Source organism: Medicago sativa, chromosome 5, assembly GCF_051527215.1.
Source record: "Medicago sativa cultivar Bolivia chromosome 5, Bolivia_mono, whole genome shotgun sequence".
Taxonomy (NCBI): Eukaryota; Viridiplantae; Streptophyta; class Magnoliopsida; order Fabales; family Fabaceae; genus Medicago; species Medicago sativa.
The window spans coordinates 1,490,887-1,510,529 of record NC_140753.1 but is presented as its reverse complement, the minus strand read 5'-3'; the positions used below and the strand labels follow the sequence as shown (position 1 = coordinate 1,510,529).

At 34.6% G+C, this 19,643-nt stretch overlaps 4 protein-coding genes across 4 annotated transcripts; all 4 read right to left on the bottom strand.

The window, feature by feature from the left end:
- Nucleotides 1–2,450: 2,450 nt before the first annotated feature.
- On the bottom strand, nt 2,451–3,617 carry LOC146918969 (small ribosomal subunit protein mL103 (rPPR7)-like). The gene has a single exon (XM_085710575.1). It carries the CDS (start codon nt 3,615–3,617, stop codon nt 2,451–2,453), a length of 1,167 nt encoding a protein of 388 aa, XP_085566701.1.
- Nucleotides 3,618–6,398: 2,781 nt separating this feature from the next.
- LOC146918968 (12-oxophytodienoate reductase 1-like) lies at nt 6,399–7,975 on the bottom strand. Its single transcript, XM_085712214.1, has 4 exons — nt 7,873–7,975; nt 7,519–7,796; nt 7,245–7,421; nt 6,399–7,108 (listed from the first exon to the last, which is right to left on the bottom strand). Exons 1-4 carry the CDS (start codon nt 7,947–7,949, stop codon nt 6,525–6,527), a joined length of 1,116 nt encoding a protein of 371 aa, XP_085568340.1. The 5' UTR covers nt 7,950–7,975; the 3' UTR covers nt 6,399–6,524.
- A 1,241-nt stretch (nt 7,976–9,216) lies between these two features.
- Nucleotides 9,217–15,282, bottom strand: LOC146918967 (uncharacterized). The gene is made up of 8 exons (XM_085710574.1): nt 15,174–15,282; nt 14,872–15,045; nt 14,648–14,749; nt 14,428–14,529; nt 13,878–14,328; nt 12,799–13,724; nt 11,471–12,688; nt 9,217–10,877 (listed from the first exon to the last, which is right to left on the bottom strand). The coding sequence occupies exons 1-8, from the start codon at nt 15,280–15,282 to the stop codon at nt 9,217–9,219; spliced, it is 4,743 nt and encodes a 1,580-aa protein (XP_085566700.1).
- Nucleotides 15,283–16,412: 1,130 nt separating this feature from the next.
- LOC146918966 (uncharacterized) lies at nt 16,413–19,123 on the bottom strand. Its single transcript, XM_085710571.1, has 11 exons — nt 18,941–19,123; nt 18,583–18,847; nt 18,398–18,494; nt 18,175–18,302; nt 17,995–18,079; nt 17,768–17,897; nt 17,500–17,654; nt 17,280–17,400; nt 16,997–17,179; nt 16,838–16,906; nt 16,413–16,742 (listed from the first exon to the last, which is right to left on the bottom strand). The coding sequence occupies exons 1-11, from the start codon at nt 19,088–19,090 to the stop codon at nt 16,557–16,559; spliced, it is 1,569 nt and encodes a 522-aa protein (XP_085566697.1). The 5' UTR covers nt 19,091–19,123; the 3' UTR covers nt 16,413–16,556.
- Nucleotides 19,124–19,643: the final 520 nt, after the last annotated feature.

Below are 19,643 nucleotides of genomic sequence, written 5' to 3'. Positions count from 1 at the left end.
CACAAAACAATCTGCTATAGAGATTAAAACTATAATCATACTTTAGCGTGGACTAAACATATGAAGATGTATAATAGGATCTACAACATGTTGATTTATTTATTAAGAATATTACAAATTATGTATTAGAAATACTTGGATGAATCTTTGATGGTAGCCTCTCAACAGCAACTTGAAATAAAATCAGGTGGTGATCTAAAATACACAACAAAAGATTAGCGGCGACTCTTGTGGTTCTTCTTCAACTCAGATTCATAATGCCTTACACGCTTGCGGTTTTAATAGCTTGGTGCCACTTTGTAATTTGGAGTCTGCTATATAATTTCATGGAAGACAACTATATTGTGTGTTTATGTTGAAGTTCTTTATTAGTCTGTCATTAATGTAATATTTTAATTATATAAAAAAAACGATTGTAGGTAAATTAAGGCAAAACGTTGTTGCTTGGTGTTCTAATTAGACATATAGTAAAAGTTGTTAGACATCTGTTAAGAAAAATCATAAGATTCACCTAAACTAAAATCCCATTGCCTTACTATATTTTTAATTAGGCATATAGTAATAGTAGATGTTTTTTCGTCTGCCTTCAAACAACATTGCATTACCATCGATCTACATGAAGCTTCTGAATTGTTGAGGACCCTCCCAATGTCATATACATTGAAAGGCTTGCATATACACACTACTATCAAAATCGAAATTTTGCTTCAAATCGAAGAGGGGTAGAATCGCAACCAATATTAAAGGATTCTGCTCAATTGATTTTGTAGAATCGAAAGGGGTAGCAAAATCGCAACCAAATTGAAGGATTCTGCTCAAATAATTAAATATATACCACAAAGTGCATACACCACTTAAGAGTTTCAGATCTTAAACATAAAACAAACTAGTGACAAATCTTAAACATAATCGACTTAAAGTCTCAAATCTGAAATACAAAACCAACTCCATAAAATACTCAAAACCCAAGAGCTACAAGCCTACGTCACATCACGGACACATCAATTGTAAGGCAAAGCAAAATCGCTTAAACATAAACAATTTCGAACGGATTTTGCATAGTTTACGATTCTACTCAGGATTAAGATAGGCAGCAATAAATAGTAGTATTTCAGAATTCTGATCAGGATTTTAACAACAATGCTACTGCAGCTCTAATGGCAAAAGTTTCAATCTGAAAAGCTTCTCACCTGTTATTGAAGGCAAGTAAAGTAGATAGTGTTGGTTTTTTATAACCAAGACAGGGTTAGTCAATCCAACTCTAGGTCTATAATTTATCTTCTATTATTTATTAGTAATAAGGGAACATTTCAGAACATGATTCAGATTCAAAAAAAATAAATACATAAATAAATTCAGACCTTCAATGCGATGAACCAAAACAATTTTAGAACTAACTATATTGTCTTATTCTCTTCCAAGGAAATTTCATATCCACCTATAACAGTTATGTGCAAAGCATAAAATAAGAAACAATAACGTTTCAAAATTAATAAAAACATGAATGAAACATTAACTAAGAAAGTTTCAAAATTAATAAAAACATGAATGAAACATTAACTAAGAAACTACTCCAGACTTGGAGACAGATTTTGTATGATAAGGGTTAGTTCCCACAGCCCTGTAAGTAGTTTCTTAAACATCTAAACTTTTAAGTATTAAAGTAGGAAATAGAGAATTGAGGTCAATACAAGCAACTTGTAAACATGGACTTGGCATGTTGAATTGATAAAATATATTTGTCCATGATAATTGTAGTATATTGTTTTGCTAAATTGTATATATGCATTACAACTAGGGGTAGAAAAAGGCGGATCGCCCGTTAGGAGCCTATAGAAATGTTAATTTGTGTTTGTATATATGCATTACAACTAGGGGTAGAAAAAGGCGGATCGCCCGTTAGGAGCCTATAGAAATGTTAATTTGTGTTTCTATGGATGAAACTGAAACTGTTATCCTAAAGAAATTGAGAAAATCCTGAACATCTCATTTCAGTTTTGAATGAACGGTTTAAAAGACTAGTATCTCTCACCAAAATAGAGGAGAAACGTATCAACTCCATTGCAAACTACAATTCTAAAATTGATTCAGGCTTTCAAGAAAATGTCACAAGCCAACACAAGGATAGGCATATTTATATAATCAAACAACATAAAACTAGAAACTTGGGCACCTATCTGTTTAAAGGACATATATTGCCGAAATCCAAACATTGTTAAAAGTTGAAAATAAAAGCAAAAGCATGGTAATATAATTAGAAAACTAGAAAGCATGTAATCTACATAAGTTATTTTGCACCATCCTAGCTTATCTCCATATATCTATCTTACACAACGAGAGAGAGAGAGAGCGCCTTTGTCTTTGGAATGCAATCAAACCAAACCAACCATTGTCTTTGGAGAACGTCAATGCTTCCCCAAACAAGCCGACTTTAAAAAGTTTGTTGATGTTCAATCATATTCATGAATAAGATTAAGATTATAACGTTTATGATGATTCTGTTTGAATAGCAAGTCTTCCACCTTTTGTGCAATCTTATTCATAACAACGTGTGTTGATCTTCCTTTGTATAATCTACCGATAACAGAGTGATAACTAGCAGCATTAGGTTTGACACCATCTTTTATCATGACAGCTGCTGCAGTTTTAGCAGATTTGACCTCTTGTTCGGTAACTAAATTGGTCGGGCTTGTAGTTTTAGTTGGATAGAGGAGGTATGTTGATGTCTCCATTTCTCTAAACAAGGCAAGTGCTTGTTTAAATTGACTGAGGATGCAATGACCATATATTAGATTTAGATATGTGATAGCATCGGGCTTGACATCATTGTCGTCAACATGATTAATTTCAGAACATAAATCATAGGCTTGGTTTACAAGTTTATCTTTGCAGAGTCTGAACAAGATATTGTTACAGCAGCGCTTGAGAAGATAACCATCTTCAGCCGGATCTGGATCTGATCTCCTGCCAGTCTGTAATGCATCTCTCAACAACTGGATGGCTATTTGGGTTTCTCCAGTATCACATGATTCATCGATTAGAATACTATAACTACGGCAGTTCAACACAAGATTACTGTTTGTAAGTATGATATCATTAAGAAAATGTATTGCTTGGTGAATCTGGTGTCTACGACAAAAACCATCTAAAAGATCGTTCAAAGTTTGAGTAGTAGGATAATGACCAGTGTCAATGATTTTATGGAATAAGTCGATAGCTGAAGACATGTTACCTGCTCTAGAGTGGGATTGGATGAGAATAGTCCAAGTATGAATGTTTGGGACAACACGACCATTATTGAATTGGGATGATTGTTTCAATTGTTCGAAAAGGGAAACAACAACTCCCGAAGAACCCATTCTAGCAAGGGTAGAAAGGACATAATTGTAATACGATATGGAAGAGTATCCTCGATCGAGCAGTATATTGAAAGTATCGATAGCATTGTAGTAATTACCGCAATAGTCACGAGGAAAAGAGGGGACAGCCGCGGCATCAGGGTTATGTTCAACTGATGAGGTTGAAACAAAACGACGACTAAGAGGAGCAAACTTCTTGTTGTAGTAGTATTTGGGAATAACAGCGGCACCGTGTGATCTTCTTAAAATTGAAAACATAGTTGCCAATTGCCATGCACAGTACAGTGCAGACTGCAAGACCAAAATCTGAAGAAGAAAAAAAAAAAAAAAAAGAAATTTCTACCCTGTTTTGAAAACAAATTTTTTCCCTAGTTTCTTCCAAATCTACCCTATTTTTTACGAGTAAGGGTAAGTTAACTTGTGCCCAAAGATGCTTGAATTACACTCCCCTCTCCTCTTATGTTAAAATATACACCCCCCTCCTTTGAAAAGTAAAATTTATATTCCCCTCCCCAATAAGATGCTTGAATTACAACCCCCTCCCTTAATAATTAAATATGCACTACATTTTAATCTATTTTAGCAAAAATAAATATTTTTATGATATATATTAATTTTGAGCCACCATTTAAGAAAAATAAATTCATTTCTTTATAATTTAAATGTCAATGATAATTAAATTTAAATACTTTTCTATTAATTTTATAATTTAGAGCATAAAATTAAATTTTAAATAACCATACTTTATTGTCTTTAGTAATTTTTCGCATATTTTAATTTTATTTTTGGTTGTTTCCTATTTTATAATAGGGTTTAAAGACATATGTTAATGAAATTATGAATCAAAAATAGCGAAAAATATGTATTCAAATTTTGAATATATTAAAATAGACCAGCAATACTATTTTTTCGAAGTGTGTTAGATTATTATCTTTTTACTAGACTATTATAAATAAACCAAAGACTATTAGAAATTAAAAAAAAAAATATTGTGGGAGTAAAGTGTAGATTTTAACATAAGAGGGGAGGGGGATGTGATTCAAGCTTCTCTTAGGGGAGGGGAGTGAAATATTTTCTAATATGTAAATAAGAAGGGAGGGGAGTGTATATTTTAACATAAGAGGGGAGGGGAGTGTAATTTACTCTAGATTTTAACATAAGAGGGGAGGGGAATGTAATTCAAGCTTCTCTTAGGGGAGATGAGTGATAATTTTTATAATATGTTTTGAATAAGATTGGAGGGGAGTGTATATTTTAACATAAGAGGGGAGGAGAGTGTAATTGAAGCATCTTTGAGGGGAGGGGAGGGGAGTGCAATTTACTCTTTATTTTTATAAATGGAGAGAATCTCAACTCCTTCTCAAATTGGACCTGCGACATCCACCCCATGTCTCAACTCTGCCTTGCGACATACAAAAAATCTGAATTTATTTTGTCCTTATTATATGTCTCAAGTGAGACTTGAGATGTAATTTTGTTTTTATTTTTATTTTTGATAGGTCTCAAGTTGGACTTGAAACATATCTATTTTGTTTTTTCTTTCTTTTCGTTTTTCACATTTTTTTCGTACACTATAAATGCATACCTTCATTTCTCAATCTCTCACACCATTTCATTTTTTCTTCTTGCATTGTCTCCTCGCTCAACTTATTCTTTTTCATTTTCATCATGTCTATTGAAATACGTCGCACCGTTAAATTTCAGCATATAATTGAACCGTTCAAATCGTGGTGGATGGATCGAGTTGATACACTATCAGAATTAATAGGGTTTTCAACCATTTTTTTTCATTTTCATCATGTCTATTGAAATATGTCGCACCGTTAAATTTCAGCATATAATTGAACCGTTCAAATCGTGGTGGATGGATCGAGTTGATACACTATCAGAATTAATAGGGTTTTCAACCATTTTTTTCACCATAAATAATGATCATACTTAAAGGATGACACTGACGACGACTACAAGATAAATTCAGGATGTTACACCTACCTTGTGACAAGGGAAATGTTGAATCACTTCCATATGAGTGATTTGTTTCTCATGGAAAAGCTACTATATGAAGTTGAAGATTTATACTAATTTTATATTGATACTTAAAGTGGAAAGTGGCGGCTTTTTTTGAGAGTGACTCATTATCTTCCATCCATTTGGAAGGATTTGTGTCAATACTGTTTTTCTTTTTGGTACAAAAGAGGGCCCAAGGCCAAAAGTGGTTCGAAGTGTGGCAGACATCCCAGCTAAGGTTCAAACTTTGGTAGGCCCAAATTGTTTAAAGCAAAGGGTTTTCAGAGTGTTTAAAGTTCCTGCATCAGGAATACAACAGTTGAAAACTTTGCAAGTGTGGATATATTGGTGTTTCTTTCTAAGAAATGAGGAGCAGGCAACTGAAATATTTGTATGAATTTTATGCCTTCCTATATGATAAAAGCTACAATTTTGACTTGGATCGGTTGCATATTTTCGGATTACCATTGGTTACCCATAATACTTTCTTACTTGGTGTGGCAATGACATATAAAGACCTCTGATTTAACCCAATAACCAGAAAATAATTTTGATCATGTTTCCATCATTTTAGTTATTTATACCATCAATATCAAAAAAACACATGGATTGATTGAAGAAACAAAGACGAGACAACGGAAATAATACTCTTATTAGCACAAAATGCGTATTGTAATTTTGTAAAATCTGGTTCATAGTTTTTGGAGCAATGATATTCTAACAACCAAAAATCAACAACTTTTGTGACAACCATCAATTTTCAAAGGAAAAGTAGATAGTGACACGGAAACCAAAGCAATAAAGAGAGAAAGTAAAAAGATAATGTGAGTATGAGAGATAAAGTTGTCACATAGGTTGTCACAAAATGGTTGTTAGAATATCATTTCTCTAGTTTTTGTCCAAAACTTATTTTTGGCATACAGTGACTTTATCACATACAAAAGTAGTTTCACTCTTACGTACTATGTTCCCTGACCATTTACAAAATGTGTGAGCTGGGTCCAAAGCATTATCAAACTAAGCACGAGAGGAATCAATAACATATATGCTTCAAATCTTATTTCACTGACAAACTCAATAGCAGAAAGCAATTAGCATGTGGTATTGAACTTATTTAGTGAGGAGATTCCGCACTTGGATGCTACAACATTGGTTTCTTCATTCAAGAAAAGGGTAGTCAGTATAACCTATAACTGGATCAGAAGTGTAGAATGTCGCCCTGTTGTACTTGTTTAGTGGAGCATTAAGTGCAAATCTCTTCGGCAAATCTGGATTAGCTAAGAACAAACGACCATAAACAACAAGGTCTGTCCTGTTTTCAGCTATGGCATTGATCCCATCCTGTCGGTCGTAACCTCCTGCAGCCAGGAAAGTGCCTTTGAAGGCCTTTCTCATCGGCACAAGGCTGTGAGGGCATTCAATTCTTTCATTAACAGTTTTCATTCTCGGTTCCACCACGTGAAGGTAAAGAATACCATATTTATTGAGGGCATTAGCCATATAAAGTCCCAATTCTCTGGGATTAGAGTCTACACATTCTGCATATTCTGCAAAAGGTGATAATCTAATTCCAACTCTATCTGCACCTATCTCATTTGCAACAGCTTCAACAACTTCCAAAACAATCCGACAACGGTTCTCAAGGGATCCACCATATTCATCTGTTCTGTCATTCACTTGATCTTTCATGAATTGCTCAAGTATGTAGCCATTTGCCCCATGGATTTCAACCCCATCAAATCCTGCAATTTGCACCCCAATGTGTATGTTACAGAATTGTAAAATGTCCTAGTGCCCTCTAAAGCAACAAAAATATCAATGTCTGGAAAACATTTTTTATTTTTTTATTTTAGAGATATAAATATTAAGTAACGTTACCAGCTTCAATAGCATTTCTTGCAGCAAGTCTGAAGTCATTGACAATGTTTGGAATTTCATCTATCCTTAGCCGTCTGGGCGGTGTGAATTCCGCGACATCAATACCATTACTTCGAAGTTGTGGTGTGAGTGGCTTGTCTGTAGAAGATATCGGTGCCTGTCCATTCGGCTGAAAAACTGTTGGGGAAAAGAACATATAGATGTAGGTCAATCAACGTCAAAGAAGTTCAAATCAACAAATCTGAACTTGATAATTTGATGAAACAGAACGTACCAGTATCAGAAACTCTTCCAACATGCCAAATCTGACAGAAGAATGTAGCACCTTTGGCATGAACAGCATCCACAATGGGTTTCCACGCCTCGACATGCTCTTTAGTCCAAATACCCGGTGTGTCTGGATATCCTTGAGCAGTGTCAGATATACCGGTAGCTTCGGTTAAGAGAAGACCTCCGTTAGAACCGGCTGCTCTCTGAGAGTAATAGAGGATAGCATGAGGTTGTGGAACATTGCCGTAGGATCTGTTTCTTGTGAGGGGTGCCAAAACAACTCTGAAATAAATTACAGTAACACATAACTTTGAAATTCAATGGAAGGATGAATGAAATGAAAGGATAATTAAGATACCTATGAGCTAGATTAAATTTTCCCATTTTGTAAGGAGTAAGAAGAGGAATTGGATCAGATTCAACAACACCAGCCATTTTTCACTTGATTATAAATTGAATGTGAAGTTGAAGATTTGTAGTAGTATTTTATAGTGAAACTAAAAGTGGAAAGTGATGGCGGCTTTGTGTTAATAATTGTTGCTGGTGAATGGTGACGTATGCAATTGCGTTGCGTGTTCTCTCTTACAAACAACATTGGAATCTGTTAGTCCCTCACCGCAGTCCAATTTGACTACATCAATTTTGTTTGTATCACAAAATCTTCTTTATCAAATGTTGCTGATCATTGAATTGGATAATTATAGTAACTTCTACTCATATAATGGTAGTAGTAGTTGTTGACTAATGAAATCAAATTAAATCACCGCACAAATAATGATTTGGTTATTCAGAGTTAGTGTGTGTTTGGTTCAGCTTTGAATATAATTGATTCTGACAGAATTGATTCTGATAGAATTGATTCTGACAGAATTGATTCTGAGAGAATTGATTTATGTTTGGATACAATTATGTAGAATTGATTAAACAAACTGATTTATGTTTGGATACAATTATGTAGAATTGCTTTTGAATGTATAATTACTAAAATAGACATAGTTATAGGAGAATTGATAAAGAAGGAGAATTGATAAAGGGCAATAAAGGAAAATAATAGGTTGTAATAATAAAATATAAAATTTACTATTTATAATTGATTCTAGAAAAGCTAGAAGTTAGGATTTGTAGCTTCATGGAAAATTGCTTTTGGAGGATAAAAGCAATTCTGAAAAGTCAAACCAAACATGTTGTTTTTGGCTAGAATTGCTTTTGGCACTGTTTATAATTGCTTTTGGCAAGCCAAAAGCTGAACCAAAGAGGCTCTTACTATCCTTTTCATTTTTCTTTATTTATTATTAAAGGTTTTAAGAGTATATATAAATATACAATGATATCATTTATTAAATAACTAGACCATCGACCCGTGCTACCGCACGGGTCATACCTGTATGGCAATAGTTCATATTGATGCACGTCAAACAATACGCAACTAAGTCATTGACATAACTATAATATAGCTAGAATATGCATGTTTAGATGTATAATACCTGTATGGCAATAGTTCATATTGATGCACGTCAAACAATACGCAACTAAGTACTACTTAATCTAATGCATATTATAAACAATAGTAAATACTGTAACCAACAGTAGAGTCAAAAGCTCAATAATTAATTAGCAATTAGAAAACATAATCAAATGACAATTACATTTACGTATGTAATTGAAATCTAACTGAGAACATGCCATAAATAGAGACATAGTATCAAACATTTCGAAATACTTCTCTATATACGACATTAGAAGTCACATTGCTATCTTGAGAATCTTCATCCGTAATAAGTATCTTCAAACCATTTCTAGAAGTTACTCTCGAAATTGCAACGTAAAGCTGGCCATGTGAAAATACCGGACTTGGCAGATATAGACCAACATTCTTTAGCGACTGCCCTTGGCTTTTGTTAATAGTCATTGCGAATGATACAGCAATTGGAAACTGTCTCCGTTGAAACTTAAAAGGAATCCTTACGTCAGATGGTATAAGAGATAGTCGTGGAATAAAAACCTTCTCGCCTATATTACTTCCAGATATGACTTTGCCTTCAAGCACAAACTTACCCATTCTGGTTATAATTAGTCTTGTTCCATTGCACAATCCTTCTCTTTGATCTATATTCCTTAACAACATCACCGGTACTCCAACCTTTAACCTGAGCTTGTGATTTGGGATGCCAGAAGCAACAATTGTGTTGAGGAATTCAGGTGTGTGTATATCGTCAATGGCATCACCGTCTTTGTCTTGTGAAATCGTCGAGTCGTAACTCAAATAAACCTTTTCTTCCCCCGGAAGCAAGTCCAACATGTACTCGTTAATCTGCTCTACAATTGTATTCTTTGGTGCCAATATAGCCCTGTCTTGAAAATAACTAATATCACTCAAGCTATCTAATACGTTCGGATAAGTGCTTTGGACAATAGATGCAACCGGGTCTCCATTGCTTGATATAAGTAAATCCGATGGAATACTTGTGGTTATATCAACATCATTGCTTTCACCAATTGTCCCATCACCAATGGCCAGTACCCATTCAGAAAACAATTTCCTTTCTTCAATATCTGCATCTGATGCGCCATTAAGAAGCCTCATGTTCTTGGTTAAAGTAAGAACCTCACAATAATCCCATATAGGCGAAGAATTTATAGTAGAATGGACAACCTCTGGTCTAGGAGCTTTAGGAATCACTGGCAAAATCTGTCTGAAGTCCCCACCGAAAACCACCACTTTACCGCCAAACGGAATGTCTTTGTTTCGTTTGTCAATTAACTTTAAAACATCTCTGAAACCTCGATCTACTGATTCGAAACAATGTCTGTGCAACATCGGAGCTTCGTCCCATATAATGAGTTTTGCCTTCATAATCAATTGAGCCAAAGGTGTTTTGGGTTTGATACCACATGATGAAGTTTCATTAATTTGTAATGGAATACCAAATCTTGAATGTGCAGTTCTTCCGCCTGGTATAAGTAGCGAAGCTATACCGCTTGATGCAACTGTTAACACTATTTCACCTTTTGATCGCAATGCAGCTGACATAGCCCTCCAAATGAATGTTTTTCCTGTGCCACCGTATCCATATAGGAAAAATACACCAGGCTTATTTTGATTTACTCTATTCATTATTGTATCATAAACACCTCGTTGTTCATCAGTCATCGTCGACATAAGTCTCCTATGTTCTTCACCTAGTGCCCGCCTGTTATAATTTGTCTCTTCATGTATCAGTATACTATTTTTGTCAGGAACCAATGATCTATCTGCTTGTGGCATAGGAGGGAAATCACTTAGACTTTTGCCACAGCTAAGGAGTTGCTTCTCAATTTCTGCCAATGCATATACCCTTAATTGCTCACCATTCAGTACTAAATCTGAAGAAAAAAAACAGTTAAAAAATAAATGAATCACGATAATAATTCAAATATTCCTATATTTGAACAAAAGATAGCTGCAATATCATACAATATGATTTGGTTACAAATGTATTGTCATTGCATTTAATACCAAGTCATATACTTTTTCAGCCATTGTAACTTCAAAATTGTAAACTAATGACACGGTTGAGCATAAACAATAATATTATAAAATATCATGCTGGAAGTAGTTTTTAGCAATTGTGTATGAACTATTAAAACTAAAACCTTATTCTAACGTGTACATATATGTGGCTACAACAGTATGAAAAGTATGGCTGAGACACGCATCTTATATAGCTAAAGAATCAGGTTTTGCTATTAAATTAATAACAGGAAGCAACCAAATTAGTCTGGCTGATGCAGTTCTCTTAACAGGTATTTTGTTTGATCTATATATACATATATTGAGCAACACTGATCACACTAAGAATCTATGTGACTCTATAAATTATTTCATTTATGCATGCAATGATTATTAATAATTGAAAATAATATCATTAGTAAACTTTGATTCCTATAATGATAAACTGAAAGCCAATTTATAGTACCTGGAGCACCAAGCAATCGTCTCTGCATGTACAAAATGTCATCGATTAAATTGTCTGAAGTACTGTTCCAAACCACTTCTGGCCTCGATAGCTGACCATTTACCATTAAAGTAGAAAACATTCTACGCAAATAAGTACCTGTACCCCATAAACTGGCCTCGATTATTGCGTCTATAAATTCCTTGTCATCGTCCAATAGTCCTCTAGCAAAGCATGCTTCCTTGAAAGTGTGATACTTAATATTGTCAACCGTTTTTAGGTCGTCATATGATGTCGGACCTTTGACATAATTCAGCAGTGTCCTTAAATAAAAACGTTCACCAGATCCTGGTGGGGCAAAATAAACCCGTCCAATTGACGTGCCTCTTTGCCTTGGAGTCCACTCATGTTTATCTTCCTTCCATACGAACTTCGAGGGAAAACGGTTGTATGTCAATGTCCTTGCTTCTGGATACTTCTTGTTTGCATCCATCCAAGCCAAAAACTTGGTAGTGCGGCTAGATTTTTTGTTGATAACCTTCTCAATAGATTCGTGCTCCTCGTAGACAATAGAATGTTCATTTTCTAAATGGTAATTAAGGCGTTCGACAGTTGGTTCTCTGAAGTGTATATCAAATGAATATATCCTCCAAGCAGCTTCGCACGCAGATAGATATCGGCAATCATAATACACTTTTATCTCATCGTAGCAATCAGCTTTTCCATTTTTCGATCTTCCACTATAAAAATTTGCTGTGACACGATCATTGCCCTTGTTTACATACTTAAACAAATACTTGATCGAACGCAATTGGTTGCACCATTCCACATTGATGTGAGCATTATATTTCAACAGCAAGGTCCTATTATAAGGTACGACGTACCTATTATCTGCGAAACTTCCACCCTTTTTTACAGAGACACCGTCATCCCTTCTCCTATAAACTGGATATCCATCATCATCAATGACCGTCCGATCCACAAATTTTTTTGGAAATCGTTTTGTACATTTGTTATTTAGCATGCAAGGAGAGCCCTCATTCTCGGGTCCACATGGACCATGAATCATTAGGGAAGTTACTATGTTGAACAGCTCCGGGTCTTTATCTTTATCTGGAATCTCAGCACATATAATATTGTCTATTTGTTCAGGCTTGACACAACGATTTTTTGGACTAAGGAAAACCAAAATATGTGCGTGTGGTAGACCCCGTTTTTGAAACTCAATGGTATATATAACTACAAAACAAATATAAAATGGCATTAACACATTATGATCAATTTAATTATTCACGATAAATCATAGATATATCAATTTAGTAAAATTGTAATAGTTTTAACTAACTTACTTGCTCTAACTTCACCAAATAGTTCACCCTTCTTAATCTCTTTTATCAAATGATCCAATTTCAACTTGAAAATCCGGCTAGATAGGTCTGGTCGATCTTCCGGAGATAGATTATGCTTCTTCAGATAATCAAGAACTTCAGGCCACTTATGATTGCATGTAAATGTTATGAATAAATCAGGGTAGCCAATCCATCCACATATAGCCATTGCATCTTGGTAATTTTGCATCATGTATCGAGGTCCACCTACGAAAGTCGATGGCAATATTACCCTTCTTCCAGTACTTGACGGATCAGTCTCTCCTCTAAGGAATGCTTCGGTCAGCCCTTTATACATATCAGCTCTTAATTCCTTCTGATGATCTCTCGCATATTTTAATCTAGCATATTCTATCATGCTATATGAATCAACCATGAACTGATGAAGCAGACGTTTTGCGAACACAATGGTTGAATTATCCCTCTCCCTTTGCTGGATACGATATGCAATCCATTCCTTGTGTGTAACAAACTCTCTTTCTATTTTCCTCAGACCTTCTTCTTGTACCAACTCTATGTCTTTCCGAAACCCATCCTCACCTCTAGGAAATAAAAGTGGATACTGTAATGGAAAGTATGATGGCTCAAATATAGATACTCGTTTCAAAAGCCCAGATCGTTCCTCTACGACAACATCTCGATCAAAGTCAGATTCTTCAAAATCACCAACTATTAAAGCAGCAACCTCTGATGCCGTAGGCAAGCAGTACGTCCTACCATCACGGTTCCTCTTGCCTAGTATTCTGAGTTTGATATTCGGAGCATTACCCTCGTTTAATTTGTCTCTAACAACTCTGTAAGTTTTTGCATACTCATTGAATTGATCTATCATATCTCTTAAGTCCTTCACAATAGATGATTGCATATGTTTATTGTCGTCGGACATACTGTCAATAGTTTAAAAGAATACAAAAGCATAGTAATTAGTGATTTAATAAATATTAGTTAATTTAGTTGCTTAAGTTACGTGTAAAAAAAATATAAACATAATTGCACATTGATAAGAAAAAAACATGAAGGTGATAAAAAATAGTACTTACTTGACAGCCTGCATTCGATTTTTAATCTCATTGTCAGTATCGTAGACATATAATTGAGCAAATTTCGGCGGTTTACCGGGCATCGGCAACAAACTTCCGATTTGGTGATAATTCTCACCGTTCATCACAAATGTCGGTGGAGCTTTTCCCTTATTCATTGTAGTATCTATATTGCCACCCATCGAGGTGAACGCAAACATACTATTGAAGGATCTTATATTTTCCATGAAGAATTTACTCCTTTTGTCATTCTTGTAAAATAAATCATATAATGTGTCGGGAATTCTTGGATAGTCAGCAATCTTTACCCTTCCATGTCTGCAACACATCGTAAATATTGGCACAGTGGCATTATAATCCTTCTGAACTCGCTCGCCGTACCACATGTGTGCTCCGCACTTGACACATTTCCATTCAGGTAGACCGAAATGCTCGTACTCAACTTCATTCTCTGTATTTGAACAGTGACATATATAAATTAATTTATACATTCTATTATAACAAAATTTGTGGCAATATGCAACAATCAATGTACATTATCATAGTGTACCTGCAAGATTAATCGCTGGTGCGTCTACTGCAACCTTTTTTTTCTTACGACGTACACGTGAACTGCTGACTTCTTCATCATGTCGATCAATAATCTCAAATCCTAAAATATTTTGTTGGTTCATAATAATTGAGTGAAGTGTTAATTAGATCAACAGATTGCATTAGATTAAAATTATGTGAATGACATCATTTATACTATGTACATTACCATAGTGTACCTGCAAGATTAATCGCCGATGCGTCTACTGCAACCTTTTTTTTCTTACGACGTACACGTGAACTGCTGACTTCTTCATCATGTCGATCAATAATCTCAATTTCTAAAATATTTTGTTGGTTCATAATAATTGAGTGAAGTGTTAATTAGATCAACAGATTGCATTAGATTAAAATTATGTGAATGACATCATTTATACTATGAGGTATAAATTCTTCAAATTACCTGAGTTGCTAGGTACTTCGGATTCTTCACCGTTCTCCCCACACATGTCTTGTAAAGGCTCGCGTGATTGACCACATAAAGACTGCACTCTATGATTTCTTATAACGTATCTACCAGGTCCAAGACGCGATGACTTAACAACCCGAACGTCGACTCCTTCAACAATATTCGCATCTGTTTTGAACAAATTGACAAATGTTCTTCAGTGGACATAATGAAATCTTATACTTTCATATTGTGCTTCTAATTCACAATAAAAAGGCTGCATTCTGGTGCAAATAAACTACATGTAAGTTACTTACTGTTGGTGATATCCGAAAATGGGATGCGAGATAATTGGTTACTGACCAATTTCCTAAAACCAAAACCATCTGAACTTGGATCCAGACATTTCTTCTTTCTCTTCTGCATTCTGTAGCTTTAAGTTAGGGAGAATGACACTATTCAATTGGCATCTCCATGAGGATGGACAAAAGATTTTGATAAGTTATTTGGTAGAGTAAGCATGACTAAAGCTCTCAAAACATAAATTAATATCTAGAATGGTCATCATTGTTCAGATTCAATGTGAAATAAAGTAGTTGTACTGCAGTCTTTGTCAAGTAGAAGTGATCAAGTTTGATAGGTAGTAAGCTGACAATAACTCTTCGTTTTACGGTATCATTAATTACATGTGTTTGTATTAGCCTGCAAGTTGAGTTGAGCCCCCAAAAAGCACTGTGGACAATATTGAATTCTTGCCAATGTTTTTACTGCCATGTCTGCAGTTAAAAAATATATGTTTTATTCAGTGTGTATTAGCAATTTACCATTCACATTTGAGATTCAATGTTATAAGAGAAATAGAAGCTTTATCTTTGCAGCTTCTTATACGGTGTGTTATTACAATTACGGTGTTCTATTATGGGGTCATTATATATTACCATTAAATATTGTATATTTTACAGAGCCCTGCTATAGTTTTATAGAAAGAAAATTTACTCCTAACCTTCAATATTGAATATAACAAAGCAAGGATTTAAAAAACTGAAAGCATAATCATTGCAAATAATAGTCTAGACAACATAGTCTAACAGAAAACTCCTTACAACATAGAACCACAAATTGTCCAACAACTTCCCATATGTTCTTTATAACACATCTTTTTTGTGAACCTATGTTATAATTCTGCCGTATAGTCATTAGATATTTCTTCTTGACCTTGTTATAGTATTAGATTACATTCAATCTCAGAAAAGTCATAAAAATAATTCTGACATCAAATGAAATTCATAACTACTATCTAACAAAAAAAGAAAATGTAAATCCAACTATAGTACTCCAAACAATGTTAACTGAAAATATTGTCCAAGACGAATATCAGCATTTAAAAATAATAATTTAAGCATGTTTGAAACCGTGAATCGAGTTCGATATTATATTGTGAATCAATAAAGTCTGGTGAGATTTTTCCAACCATGAGGAAAAACTAATATGATCAGGACGTACTGAATAGAACATGAATATAGTACCGGAATATAAACTACGATAAAAAACCAACATAAGAAGCAGCAACAAACATAATACCGACAAATACATCAGTGTGTCCAAGCACTTAATACAATTATTTAAAACTAAAGATAGTTTGCATAAATATTAAAAAGCAATTAAAAGAGTGCAGCAAAACAACATATAGTCCATCATCTTCATTCTTTTGGCTCAATCTTCACACGAACCATCTTGACTGGCTTTGTGGTGGATGCCTGGCCGATATCATCACCAAGTGTTTCAACTGAATCCAAACTTTCAGTTAGGCGCTTGGTCCCTACTTTGCTAACCGGAGTTTCCACCAAGTTGATCGTATTGCAAGAGTCACCGCCTTCTAACTCAATCTATCATCAATAAAAGTTACACAAATTAATTACACATGGCACACAAAGAGTTGGTTTGCAAACTAATTTAAACATTGTTTATCAATAATTGCAACCTGATCCTTAGTGACAGCATCTTCATTCATGACAGAATTGCACTCAACTGCATCAGAATCAACTTCACCCTGTAGTAACCAAGGTTTTATTCTTAGCTGTATGGTTGCATAACATCGCAAGTATATCAATTAATCATAAAGAGATAGAATATTTAATACCTTGAGATTATGCTTAGTCATAAATTGTTCAATTATTGATACATCATCAGAAGCCTTCTTGACTGCATAATTCCTAAACTTCTTTTTGACATTTCCATCACTGACCTCAACTTTGAATAGAACTTGTTTGTCGATGAACATGTTGAATTCCGGTGGATAGTCATTCTCTTTGTTTGCCTGTCCCTAACCACGAATAAATAGGGAATTATATATCTAACTATCAAGAATACTTGATTTTCTGAATAAATCAACATCAATATACATAACTGAAAACGTTCATTACCTGTCCAAAAGAATCGATCAAATCTTGAACATTTCGTCCAATAAACTGTGTGACAACACGATCAAACAACACAAAAGTTGTCGATCCAGTGGAATCCATAACAATCAAATGCAACTTGTACCTGTAGTATTGAGGGTTACAGTTGATCTAATTAAGTCTTAGAAAAAATAGTGCACAACACTTGTTTATCTAAAATCTATAGTTATAAACCATAATTCACCTAGGCACGGCACTCTTGCAATCACCACACTTGCGGCAGCACAAAACACCATCATTCACCGTAACTAACGACGCACACTCAGTGCAAGAGCGGAAATACCACTCTACACCAGTCTCTATCTCGCATATAGTCGCAAGAACGGAGCCATGACAGGCCTACAATTTATAATTACGACCAAAATATCAAATAATGAAACACCACTAATTATATATATATATATATACATTCATTACAGTAATCCTTAGTCTTTTTTCTGTTATAACAATACCTGATTGGATTCTATCAAATCCTCGATAGTCATTAGTTTGGTATTCAGCAATTCATCCGCAATTTTAACAGCGCTTTGTGAAGTCATTTGACTCACACCCTGAGTCATTTGGACATCATCACCCTTCATCCTACCACCAATTATATAACAAACAACTTATTAATTTTAGGCATTTTGGCATGTTTCGATAATATGAGTATGCAAAGATATCATTTTGACCTAATTACCTTTCCTTGTAAGAATTGACTTCAGGTAGATCACCATTCAATATTAGCTTGGTACCAAAGAAGGCGTTGGCAACTCCCATGGCACCTGCAGACCAGAAACATTATATACTTAGTATATAGATTATGCCAAGACATTAGAATAAGTACAGACAAAATTTATTCAGTTTCATGAACCCTTACCCATATATTTCCTTGTTTTGCAAAATTGCAATATCAATACGACATTGTCATTCTGATTGTGGGTTGCAAAATACCTATCCATCATCTCAGCAAACTCACCCCATAAAGAACAGTGCATTTTATTGTTCCTATAATCATTCAAAATTCAAATTGCAACTTATATTACAATGATAAACAATATACACACTAAAAATGATAAGAACTTATAAAACAATCCACTTACTCCAAATCCTCCAAAGTAAGATCCATCACTTTGCTCTTCCTGCCATTCTTATCATTTTCTCTAATAGCATCCTTTTCGATCACATGTCCGATAATGTCTACAGCCATTAAATCATTCGTTTTTTATAAGTTTGAGCTGGCATTTTTATAATGAATGGCTTATAAAGATAACTAAGTATACAATACCTATAACTTTCTCTTCTTGAACAGAACTAAGCACATCTTTAAAAGACATGAAATCAAATACATTCTTCGGTATATTAGTTGCGTCGACTTTGGTAAACTTTGAATTTCCCATCATGGTAATCTTATGCTTATGTGCTGTTAGCTTATACGCTCCATCATTAAAACCAACCAAAACATTTTCAAGCTTATAGGTCGAGCCCTCTTGAACCATTTCTTTGATCATTGACACTAATGATTTTCTGACCGATGCATGAATCTTCCCACCCTGAAAAAAAACAGTAAACTCGTCACGGGTTTAAACTCATACTTTATCATTTGATATTCAAATACTATAAAGTTATGATGCTATAGATCAAACCTTCTCATCGACCAAGAGCAAGTTCATAAATATGATCTCATCTGGGTGATCTTTGTCAGTTATGAACCACATATGAGGAACACGAACTAAGAGTTTCAAATCTTTTTTCCCACCTGAAATGTTTGCAATTGGTGTGTACCTTTCTGCCATCTTGCGTGTTCTAAGTTGGTTATCTAGGTTTAGTTTGTAGCTATAGTACAACACTTGCTTAAATAGAAAACACAACTACATAAATAATGGCCATTTAAACTTAGAAAATTTCAAAGTCTCTTAATTGCTTACTAAAACACAACTCGGTAAATTCTCTTTAGTTAGTGGGCAATCCTTAGACATAAGGGATGGGCATGTTGAGACAATGCATTTAATGTGGAGCATGCTTAACTAAAGACTATCCACATAGGTTGAGTGCTCCATGCGCTTTCCATCTTTATTTAATTAATTATTAATGCCACTTCAGGTCCAAGAATATGCCCCTCTACTAAGCTCTAAGCATGCCTGCAATACAGTTGGAATATGAACTGAAGCATTAATTGCTACAATCTACAATGTAAATTTTGTATACTACGCCATCATTGCTCTGTTACATAAGCATGGTCCTAGAATATAGTGTAAGATGATGCAAGTGAATGTAGGCAAATAGAATGTGCAGACAAACCCCTTATTGCAACATTTTCCAATAATTGCACCTGTAACCACAACTGAA

Bases quoted from the DNA above. Each gene is read 5' to 3' on its own strand.
- LOC146918968 (XM_085712214.1), bottom strand. From the start codon at position 7,949: ATGGCTGGTGTTGTTGAATCTGATCCAATTCCTCTTCTTACTCCTTAC. The intron at 7,797-7,872 runs GTATCTTAATTA...AATTTATTTCAG, and splicing joins AAATTTAATCTAGCTCATAG to AGTTGTTTTGGCACCCCTCA. The intron at 7,422-7,518 runs GTACGTTCTGTT...TTTCCCCAACAG, and splicing joins TGGAAGAGTTTCTGATACTG to TTTTTCAGCCGAATGGACAG.
- LOC146918967 (XM_085710574.1), bottom strand. From the start codon at position 15,282: ATGCAGAAGAGAAAGAAGAAATGTCTGGATCCAAGTTCAGATGGTTTT. The intron at 14,750-14,871 runs GTAATTTGAAGA...AAAATATTTTAG, and splicing joins CGAAGTACCTAGCAACTCAG to AAATTGAGATTATTGATCGA. The intron at 10,878-11,470 runs GTACTATAAATT...TTTTTTCTTCAG, and splicing joins ACGATTGCTTGGTGCTCCAG to ATTTAGTACTGAATGGTGAG.
- LOC146918969 (XM_085710575.1), bottom strand. From the start codon at position 3,617: ATGTTTTCAATTTTAAGAAGATCACACGGTGCCGCTGTTATTCCCAAA.
- LOC146918966 (XM_085710571.1), bottom strand. From the start codon at position 19,090: ATGGCAGAAAGGTACACACCAATTGCAAACATTTCAGGTGGGAAAAAA. The intron at 18,848-18,940 runs GTTTGATCTATA...GTTTTTTTTCAG, and splicing joins TGCTCTTGGTCGATGAGAAG to GGTGGGAAGATTCATGCATC. The intron at 18,495-18,582 runs GTATTGTATACT...TAATGGCTGTAG, and splicing joins TCAAGAAGAGAAAGTTATAG to ACATTATCGGACATGTGATC.